The sequence below is a fragment of the Mus pahari genome, chromosome 10, assembly GCF_900095145.1.
Source record: "Mus pahari chromosome 10, PAHARI_EIJ_v1.1, whole genome shotgun sequence".
Classification (NCBI taxonomy): domain Eukaryota; kingdom Metazoa; phylum Chordata; class Mammalia; order Rodentia; family Muridae; genus Mus; species Mus pahari.
The window spans coordinates 69,680,682-69,692,175 of NC_034599.1; the positions used below are offsets into that span (position 1 = coordinate 69,680,682).

Here is an 11,494-nt window from a genome sequence, read left to right on the forward strand (position 1 = left end):
CTCCCAATCCTGCTTTCCTTTCTTCTCCCCATCCTTCACCAGCCAACCCTCTGTTTGAATCACTTTTTATTTTTCATACTTTATAAATGCATAAGTGACATAATCAGATCTACCCCTTCCCCCCCCATGCCTGTCCCCTTCACAAGTGCATTGCATATCTATATCTATATACCCTATTTAACGTATTAAAAGTAGGTGGTTAGGGGGCTAGAGGGATGGCTTAGTGGTTAAGTGTGTGTACTGCTCTTGCACAAGCCCCAAGTTAAATTCTTAGCACCCACATCAGGCAGGTCATGACTGCCGGTAACTCAAGCTCTAGAGAATCTGAAAGCCTCTACTGGCCTCTTGGGCACCTGCGCTCACATGCACATCAACCCCTCCCCCCACCCAGAGACACATAATTAAAAGTAGAACAAGCCTTTAAAAGAATATGGTTGGCACACCAAAAGAGTCTGTTCTGCCACAGAGTCTCTTTACACCCAGGGTTAGTGCTACTCTTTCCACAATAGCGAGACAGCAGGTCCGCCTAGATAAACTGATGTATAGGTAAAGAAAATGTGGTACATACTCATTGCTGGGACTTTATTCAGCTATGAAAGAAAAATGAAATTTGCAGGAAAACGGAAGAAACTAAAAAGTAAATCAGATTAAATAATCCAGGTTCAAGACAACAAGTGCAACACATATTTGTGGATGGCAACCCACGCTTGACCTCTGACCTCGCAGACATGCTCATACATGTCACAGCACAGAGACCTCCCATGGTTCAGCAAACCTGCAGAATAATTAAAAGTTGCCATGGCTTTAAATTTAGAGGCTTTTGTGTGTCTAGGAACTACAGTCACTTCTGCAGGCAAGAACTAGAAACATTTCTTACTTCCTTATACCTGTGGTCACAGAGTGTGGACAGTGTCACAAAAGGACGGACCAGCCAACCAGTGTGAGGGAAGGCATAGGACTGTTGATAGAAGCTGGAATCTTGGCTCTGACTCTATGATTCTTTACTTTTAGAAGGAAATAGACTTGGTGAATTTAATGAATGACCAGAAGCCATTTAGAAAAGACAGCTTACATTTTAGAGAAGAAACCCACAGAGTTTGGTCTGTCTGTTGTTAGTTACCCTGGAAGACTATATTTAGCCACACATTCTAATTAACATTTCATGTTTATTTCCATATACTTTATGATGAAAAACGCTACCAAGTGTCCTATTTAAAAGAGTATATTTCTGGCACAGTGGCATACAACCTGTAATAACAGGACTCAGACACTGAGAAAAAGGATCTCGGGTTCTATGTCAGCTTGAGTTACATAGCCAGACTCAGCCTCTAAGCAAACAAACAAACAAACAAAGATAGTATATTTGCATTTGACAATTCTTAAATATTCCTTCATGAATGTCCTTTAGCTATAAATAATAGAATTACTTTTTAAAAAATTATTTTTATTTAATGCATATGGGATTTTTGCCTGCATGTATGGCTATATATCACATGTGTGCCTGGTGCCCGAGAAGGCCCTGGAACTGGTATCGCAGTCAGCTTCCATATGGGTGCTGGGAATTGAACCTAGATCTAAAAGAGCAGCCAGTGCTCTAACCATGTCTACAGTCCATAGAATTACTTTAAAAATAATGTATGGATATGAGTGCTCTGCTGCATGAACACCTGCATGCCAGAAGAGAGTATCAGGTCCCTTTATAGATGGTCATGTGGTTGCTGGGAATTTGCGCCTGCCCTCTGGAAGAGCACCCAGTGCTCTAACTACTAAGCTATCTCTTCAGCCCCAGAATTACTTTTGCTATCTAGGGTTTCTCAACATTTTCAACTGGTTAACCATAACTTTTGCAGAATTAAAGACCTTCACGTTTTAGTGACCGATCTCTGGAATCCTGACCTCCTCTTCATCCATGGCTAAGTTCTTGCCTGTATCTTCTCTGTCTTCAGATCCCTTTCTTCCAGTGATGGGATCTCAATACAGATAAACATTCTTCCATGGAACTCATCTCCAGCCCCTTTCATAATATGTTCTGTTTTGTTTTTTAAGATAGAATCTCAGCTGGGCGAAGTGGCACACACCTTTAATCCTAGCACTCTGGAGGCAGAAGCAACAGAGCTCTGTCAGAGGCCAGCTTTGCCTGATCTGCAGAGGAGGTTCCAGGACAGTCAGAGCTACACAGTGAGAGCCTCTCTTGAAAAACGAAGTACAAAACCAAACCAAACCAAAAAACCTAGAATCTCACTCTGTGGCCTTGGTTGACCTGGAATTCATTGAGTGGTTCAGGCTGGTTAAGGCTAGGAACAAACTTACAACAATCCTCCTGTCTCAACCCCTGAATGCTAGGATTACGAGTATTCTCTGAATGTGTTCTATTCCTGCATGTAATTATATTTATTATTGTGGGGTGTGTGTGTGTGTGTGTGTGTGTGTGTGTGTGTGTGTGTGTAGTCCAGAGAACAACTTGGGGGAGTTGGTCTTTTCTTCCACCATGTAGGTCCTAGAGCTGGGTTGGTTGAACTCAGGCCTCCAGGTTTGGCAGCAAGCACATTTTACCACCTAAGCCATTTTGTCAGTCCATTTTTCTGATTTTTATATGTCTAACAAAATAAGCCTGGGATAGGGGTGCTGAGTCATACCTCTGGTTGTGTCTTCACCTATAATCCATCTACAATATCCTACATATTCTACAGCAGCTGTTATCTGACTCCAGATATTGTGCTAAATTAAGTATTTCGAACTATCTATGACTGTTCTGTATATCTCCCATTACCAAGGTTAACCAGGAAGTGATCTCAAAACAAATTAAACTTTTGCCCCATTTTTAAACCACACAAGACCTTACTTAATAGTACCCATGGGAAGTCTACCAGGAGTTAACGTTTGTAGCCATCACTATATCAACAAAGTCTTTCCATTGTCTAAAGGCCTACTTCTCATTGCCAGAACATCCCAGTGACTATAGTATTTGTTTGCTCAAACTAGCTTTGGAGCTAAAGTTAATAAATTCAGTTGTATACTTTATTTTATTGTACATGTCTAATCATCTAGAAAATATCACCTTTTCACAACCAAAATTTCATATATTTGATCTGAAGCAAAATAGTGATGATAATGACAATGACCATGGCTGGAGAGATGGCTCTGCAGTTAAAAGAGCCTGTACAGGACCCGTATTCAGTTCCCAGCTTACAACTCTAGTGCCAGGAGATCCGACGCCCTCTTCTGGCTTTTAGATGAGCTGCATGCATGTAGTACACAGATAAACACACAAATACCCATACATATAAGTCTCGTTATATTTTTAGAGTCTTGTGCATGCTAGGCAAGCACTCTACAACTGATCAGTATCCCAAGTCTCACTCATACACGAAAAGTAAAATCTTTACATCATCAACAACAACAACATCAATTGCCAATCTTGTGCTTTACAAAAACTGTGGGGGAAAAAAAACCCTCTAAAAATGTAGAAACGGAAAACTATAGAGAGGAGAGAGTCGATCACAGATGATCTTAGTCCTTCCTGTTGTGATTCTCATATGCAAAAAGAAAAAAAAAAGCTTCTTAAAAAAGTATGTTTTTTTCCCAATGAAACTAGAGCCTTGCAATTTTGTACTTCTTCATTTGGGTTTGCCTATAAACTGAGTGGCTAATAGCTGCAGCCCTTGTTGCTTTTTTTAGCTACAGCAATTCTTGACATCTGTTTGTGTTTAAATGATGACACAACATCAGAACACGCCGTGTCATCGTGTCACATTGTTATAGCACAACAAGAAAATTACAGCTCCCCAACAATAACATGGTGTCAGAAGTGTCCGCTTGGCGGTGAGTCAGTGCTCTAGAAGTTACAAGCTATTTTTAGCTCATCCAGTGCTTCTGAAGCTTGGGTTCTTAAGTCCTAGAGATGCGGAAAATCTAGGGGTGCAATGGGAATGGGCCTTCCTTGATTTCCAAGTACCCTTTTCTGGAAGGAATGGCTCCCCACCTTCCTGTCCTGGCCACATCAAACACGGATTCCATTGGGAAATTGCATGCATTTAGGGCTGGATTCCCAGTTCTTTTGCACCAGGCCAGCATCCCTGTGGAAGAGTAGAAACTATAATTATCTTCCCGTCTGGGGTAAGCCCTAGGTTGACATCTCCCAGGTGACCCCAGTGCACCCGGAGCGCAGTTCCTTGGCTGCTTTGGCGCGCGGTGCAGGCAGCCCCTGCGGGTCCCTGGGTCCTCTGAGACCCTTATCCGGGAAGACCGGTCCCCAATCTCCAACTCCGGGGCGCGCGGCGGCGTTGCCATAACAACCGGCGCGCGCAGCCTCAGCGGAGGAAGTGACGAGAGTGGGTTGGCTGTTGTTGGGACACGTGACCAGGGTAGTGTTTTGACAGGGCAAACAGTGAGAGAAAGAGTAAAGAGCGAGCGAGCGAGCGAGGCGGGCAGGCAGCGGGGACGGTGGATGCGCGGGCGCGGCGTCTCGGCGTCTCGGCGGCCGCGGGGTCGCTGCGCGCTGCGCTCGGGGAGGCGTGGCTCGGAGCACGGAGTGTGATGTGAGCGGCCGGGCGGCCGCAGAGAGCAGTGCCGGGAGGAGGAGCGAGGGGTCCCGGAGGGCGGCGAGCGGGCGGGCCATGGGAGCCGTTCCCGGGTGGGCTGAGCCACGCGTGGGTCGGCGCGGCTGAGGACATGCCCAGACTCTGCTGCTGACCGGCTCCGGCTGGAACCCGGCTACTGAAGCCTCGGAGAGGCTAGCCAGAGGGGATCCCCGCAGGTGAGGCCCGGGGGGCTGCGGGGGCTGGTGCGCCCGAGCCCCTGCTGGGGTGCCTCGGTGCCCGGAGGCTACTGGACCGGGGGCTGCCTTAGCTCCTGTGGCCGGACTCTTCCTCCTCCGTGCCTGTACCTCCAGGGCATAAATAGATCCTGCTGGTGCTTCCGAGACGCTGTGTCAGAGGAGGACACCTTGGCCTGGAGAGCGCAGGGGCGGGGAACGGGGGTGCTAGGCCCGAGGACGCCCGGGGGAGGCGGTGCACGGACTTGAGCTGCTTTTTTTTTCTCCTTTCCTTCAGACCTGCCCAGGGTTCTGTCACCGCAGTCTGCACCAGGAAGAGGCCCAACTTAGTAGTTTTCTTGCAAGATCCGGGGGCTTAAGACCCGTCTTTTTCTTTCTTATTTTTTTTTTAATGTTTATTTTGATCTCTTAGCGTTTGGAAAACGAAGCAGAAGCCGTTGAGTCAGCTGTGTGCCGGTTGGAAGAACCCACACCTGTGTTTTACAGCACTTTGGGTGGAAATTGGATGCCAACATGAAGCCAGACCGAGGTAAATGATTTATTTAAGTAGAGCTTGAGTTGTGTTTTGTTTCTCTGTCTCCTTTTAGAGGCGTTAACCTAATTTTCCGCAGGATCCACCATTCCTGTGTCAGACGTGACGAACTGTCTCTGTGAAGATACTAGCCGCTGAGGGAAAAAAAAGATGGACTTATGGAGTAGGTGGCTAAAGTCAGATGGGAAGGACCTGTTCTTAGAGAGTGTTTAGCTGAACGAAGGTGTCAAAAGAAGTGTTTATTAGGGGCCACAGGCTTAGTATTCTTTTTAGTTGCAGTTCTTCATTTTTTTAGGTAAAGTCAATCTAACTTCAGAAAAGTTCGTCAACTTTTGAAACTTGAGTTTGAACTTGATAAAGAGTATTATTTGGAGCCATTCCCATTTCATTCGCTGGATTTTTTGGTGTGTTTTGTTGTTTGTTTGTTTTATAGATAGGGTTTTGTCAAGTTGTCTAGGCTGGCACAGGGTTGCCATGTAGCCCAGGTTGGCCCAGAGTCCCTAAGGATCCTTTTGCCTTCACCTGAAAATCAACATTACAGGCATGTACCACTGTGGCTCCTCATTAGTTTTGTGCTCTAAGGGAATTCCAATTCCAATTGTTTTCAGAGTTCCCCAGCTTGAGTCGGTTATAGACAATTAGGGCCCAACTTTCCATTCTAAATCTGTATTTTCTACAGGTTTCAGTTCTAAACCCCGAGGCTCTTTGTAGCCTTGGCTGTCCTGGAGTTCAGTCTATAGACAAGACTGACCTTGAACACATAGATCTGCCTGCCTCTGACTCCCAAGTGCAGTGATTAAAGCCTCGGGATGTCAAGCCTAGTTCTAAACCTATATTTTAAAGATTTAGAGAAGAATGTACATACCTTATCCCTCTTCCAACCCTGGCATGTATTTTGTTTGAAAAAACAAATAAAGGTTGTCACAAACCCCGGAGGTGGCTCAGTGGGTAAAGGTGCCAACAAGCCTGATGATCCGAGTTCGAACCCTAGAACCTACAAGATAGGAGAGAGTCAACTGCTGAAAGTTCACCTCTGACCTCAACCCATGCACATTTGCACACAGTGCACACACAGACCCAATAAGTGAATATTTTTAAAATAATAAAAAAAAATTTTGAAAAGAAAAAAAAAGGGTGTCACTACTACCCCAGACTAGCTTACAGCTAGGATCCCTCCTGCCTCAGTCTCTTGGGTGCAGAGATTATAGGCATACAGCACCACACCAGTCTCATTTTGCTTTTCAAAGACGTCAAAAGAAGGTGTTCATCAACTTCTGATTAAGAATAAGGACAGCTCTGAGGGGTATTTGATATGGTAGTGGTTTAGGAGTGAGGACTTCTTTGATGTGAGTTTGAGTCCAAGAGATTGTGCAGCAGTTATCAGTGTGTTTAGAAGGAAGGACTAGACAACAGTATTCATCCAAATCTGAGGTTTCAGGACTGGAAATAGTGATTTATCCGCTGAGGTGGATTTACAATGAACCTATGCAATAATATATATATGAAAATTATTATTTTCATATATAATTATACATATATATTTCAAAGTGATTAGAAATACAACTTGTCTAGTTATAATATACCTTTTGGTCATAATGTCTATTAAAATATACTAGGGAGGAGTAGGAGACAGTTATATTTAATTTCAGGCTTCAAATTAGTCTTGAATGCTTTACTGTTAAATAAAATAGATTTGTGGTTAATGTCTGCCGAAGTGTCATCGAGTGCATCGCTCCTGAGAGGACTGCCTGTGGACCATGCTAAGTTTAGATTTTTAGATTACATCAGTGACTGGAAAAACTAGCTCTGAGGTCAGAAGCTGCATCTCAGAATAAACAAGCAAATGAAATCAAAGTCACTGTTTGTCTTGGATTATTGTTAAAAAGTCGCTTTAAAGCTGCAGCAGTGGAAAAACTAGCATTTACAGCAGAGACTCTAGAAAAGTTGTTTTATCTTGGGTGGGACTGTAACTAAGCAATACAAGATTTAGTTATAGACAGATACAAGTTAATAAGCAAAATAACCCACTTGTCAAGATTCCCAGGGGTGAGTTTCACCCCCTTTATCATTCTCAGGAAAAGTGAAGTGATCCCAAGGCCAGGGTTGAGATTTTATCCCATAAAAACATTAACTGTCTGGTTCATGGCTATGGGGAGGGGGAACAAAATTCAGAATAACTACAAATTCTTACTTAAACTACTACAGAAACACTAAAGTAAGTTTTTCACAGATTTTTTTTCATTACTATGTGCAGCATGCTCTTGTATGGGCTTCTTTAGCCCAGGCTTACTTTGTAGCTGAGGCTGGCACTGAACCCCTGATTCTCTTGCCTCCATTGTCCAAGTGCTGCCTTTTATTCTAGTAACTGGGGAAGTGGCTCTGCAGTTCAGAGCACTTAACTTTCTGCTCTTCCAGAACAACTGAGGTCCGGTTCCAGCACCCACGTGGGGTGGCTCACAAGTACCTGTCACTCCAACTCCAGGGGATCTGAGGCCCTCTTCTGGCCATCACACACACACACACACACACACACACATGAACACAAACACAAACACAGATACACGTGCACTCATACAGACGCACATATGAGCACACATGCTTTCTAAGGGAAAAAGAGTGTGTACAATCCATATAATCCAACCTCGGTTGATGACAAAGCAAGGCTGCTGAAAATTGCAGCTCTGTACCACATCAGGATCTAGGGAAGCTAGGGAAGCTAGGGAAGTCTGTGATGTTTCCTTGTTGTCTCTAACTTCAACCACTCCTCTATTTCTTCTCTGTTTATATCTGATGTTACGACCCCCCCCCCGTATTAGCGGTCTTTGTCAATGATGTTCTTGTTCCTTCAGTTTTTCTGCTTTTTGTCTGTGCCCTGGGGAATGAGATGATCTTGCCTGATACCAGGTTCTCTGTAAAATGAGAGTGAATGAGTGACTCTCAGGTGCTCATCCAAGAACTAGTAAAGTGTGTGTTTTAATGTAGAGACTTGAACCTATTTGCTTAGTAGGGTACAGCTATGTCTATCTATCCTTGTTTTGGTTTTGGTTTTTCAAGACAGGGTTTCTCTGTGTAGCCCTGGCTGTCCTGGAACTCACTCTGTAGACCAGGCTGGCCTTGAGCTCAGAAATCCACCTGCCTCTGCCTCCCAAGTGTTGGGATTAAAGGCGTGTGCCACCTCTGACTAGCTCTACCCTTGTTTTTTGAGACAAGGTCACATAGCCCAAACTGCCCTGGAACTTGCTATAATGTCTGTAAGTAAGCGCACTGAGAGCCTCCTAACCTATGTGATAGGGCGTGGTATTTCGTTGGCTAATAAAAACTGTTAAGAGGGAATCACAGAAAAATCCCAATGCTTTTCATTTATCCTTTCATTTCATATCCTCTGGTGTTTCCCCTCTTCATTCCCTGCTTTGTTTTTATCTTTTGAAAAACATTTATTGTATGGGTGTTTTGCTTACCTGTGCATCGTATGTGTGCCTGGTATTTACAGAGACGAGAAGAGGCCACTGGATTCCCTGGAACTGGAGTTAACCACAGTTGTGAGAACCACCATGTGAGTGCTGGGAACTGAACCTTGTCCTCTGCAAGAGCAGCTAGTGTTCTTACACACTGAGCCAAGCCCTCAGCCCTTCAGGTTTTCTTTTTGGTGCTAAGGATTAACTCCAGGGCCTGTACACTCAGTATCCTTGAGCTATCTATGCTCTCTCCGTGAGCCTTTTGGTGGGTGAAATGGGTCTGTTTTTAGAGTTGGGTGTAATATTTCCTGTGTAAACCGAAACACAGTTAAGATCTCTAGCTCTGACTTGTGTGAAATGAGAGACTATAGAACAGTCTAAGGCTGGACTCTGGACTCTCACATTTTTAATACTTTCTAATTTTTACAAACAATTTTATAGGTATTCTGTATGCACATAATTCAGAAGTTTGTTTTAGGGAGAGGGAGAATTTGTTTGTTGGAAATACGTTTGGGAGATTGCATATAGCAGTGTTACAATTAATACATTGTTCAAGGCTCAGGGTCAAGTCCCCAGTGTCCATGTACTGAATGGATGCATGCATGGATGGGTGAATGGGGAATGGATGGATGGATGGATGGATAGATAGACAGACAGACAGACAGACAGACAATGGATATATTGATGGATTGAGAGTGGATATATATATAGAGAGAGAGGGGTGGGGAGACTTGTTCCAAGTATTCAATTTGCTTTTCACGGTAATATTTTGAATTTATGGTTTCTTGGTATATTATAATGAACAGAGTGACACAAGTGGATTTAGTAACAGAAGACAAGATTCCACTAGAAATTTGTCAAGTCTGCATCTCAAGGTATGCTAAAGAAGTTCCTTATATCAGCAGCTCTTAACCTGTGGGTTGTGGGAGCTAGCAGTGAAGTCATTTTCTGCTTGGAGGTCATCACAACCTGAGGAACCGTATTAAAGGGCTGCAGCGTTAGGAAGGCAGAGAGGCACTGCTTTATGTGGTGGGTATGCATAGTCAACTCTGCCTGTCATACTCAATTAACATGTTACTGTGTAGCAAATGGCTGCATTCCACATAGTCAATAGTATTTTCCCTTTTAAAATGTCAGACAGTTCGTAACATTACTCAGGTAATGCTGACAACCTGGGTCCTTGATGTTAATTGCTAGTGTGCACTTCGGAGTCAGACCAGTGCCTCTCTTCTAGCTCACTATGTGAGTTCATCACATTCACTTCTGCCGTCTCCCACCTCAACTACTTAGTGATTGGCACTTGGTAGAACTAAGTACCTAACTTTATCGTGGTGAGTGTGCAGCTGCTGATATGTTGGTCAGTTGCACTCTGTACAACAGAGGGTAAGAAAGTAAGTGTGCAGTGGCCTAGTGCTGGCCTTTCTATCCATTCATAACCCCTGACCTGGGAAAGTTCAGGATCATTTAGTAACCTCTTAATATCTGGCTGTCTGGGAGAATATCTAACCTACAAAGGGATACAGGACATACATGTAGTTTATTTCTTTATGCCATCATCTGTTGTTAGAACTACTTTACTATCTGTCTGAGGAGTGGTAGGATTAGAGTAAGCTTTCCTGGATTACAGGTTTTTACGTGGCGTTGCCTACTGAGGCCAACAGTGTGGCCACAGAGGGTGAGCTCTTCTACCTTGGACTCAAAGATGTGCAACTTGGGACCTGACCCCAGTTAGGCAAATATGGGGTGTCTGGTGCCTCTTGGGAAGTCTTTCAAATGTGACCTTTGTATAGAAGTAATTAAATCAAATTCCCACATTCTACAAACATAAACTATCTCAGTTTTGTCTATTTTAAGTACTGTTTTGGGTTACAGAAACTTGTTAAAGACAAACTTCAGTTATCAATGAATCAATTATTTAAATATACTGTGTTTCAATTCATACGTAAACACTTTTTAGATTATGTCTGCTCAAGTGAGAACTATTAGTGTAAAACTTGATCTACAAATAAAATGTCAAATGGGAGGAATGTGCTGTCTCCGTTTTGTTACCATTTTACAAATTTTGTCATTAACCTTTGGATTGCCATGACTTTGGACCTTATTATGTACACATAAACGGTCCTTTTATCTTCAAATGATGGTCTACAGGTAGCAGAAGTAGAATGAAGCTGTGACTAGGACTGAGCAGTGTGGCAGGGGGAATCAGGTGCATTCCTTTTGTGGTGTGAACAGTTCATTGTCAGCCTGTGTAAATCACAACAGAAATGACAGCTGCTGGAAGAAAAGAGATGTTGGCTGTGTTAACCACAGGGGTCTTTTGGCCTGCTCCCAGTGGGAGGTAATGGAGGTACTAATGACAGCTGATACTCAGGCCTTCCACGCAGAGACCCTGTTCTGTATCCTTTCCAGATATAACTCAGTCTACACAGCTACTCAAGCACATAGCTGTTAGCACTTTTGTTGTATGGAAGAGTGAAGTGATTCACAGAGGATTTTAGTTTCTTACACAAGGTGTGCAGATAGTTGGAAAGGTGAACCCCACTTGAAAGTGTGTTCAAGTATGTGCTCCCAGCCTCGCTGGTAACTAATTTACATCGAGGTATTATAAGGGATTATAACTTAATTGTTGGGGGAAAATGGGCTTGAAGGAATCTGGCTATCATGCCTGACAACCTGCATTTCATCCCTAAGACCCACTTGGTGAAGGGAGAGAACAGACACAGGCCCCTCTCA

The 11,494-nt window shown here is 43.7% G+C and overlaps 1 protein-coding gene across 3 annotated transcripts in view; it reads left to right on the forward strand.

Annotated features, from left to right (window-relative positions):
* The first annotated feature begins 4,362 nt into the window (after positions 1 to 4,362).
* The window catches only part of Fam214a (family with sequence similarity 214 member A), an 84,122-nt gene continuing 76,990 nt past the window's right edge, over positions 4,363 to 11,494 (forward strand). The window contains exons 1-2 of one of the 3 annotated variants that reach the window (XR_003844625.1): positions 4,363 to 4,538; positions 5,187 to 5,303. Coding sequence is in view for 2 of the 3 variants with exons in the window: in XM_029542835.1 (XP_029398695.1) it covers positions 5,288 to 5,303 (16 nt within the window). In the remaining variant the exon portion in view is untranslated. Of the gene's footprint in view, positions 4,757 to 5,186; positions 5,304 to 11,494 lie in introns of all 3 variants that reach the window. The other 2 variants (XM_029542835.1, XM_021207492.1) reach the window with 2 other exon arrangements.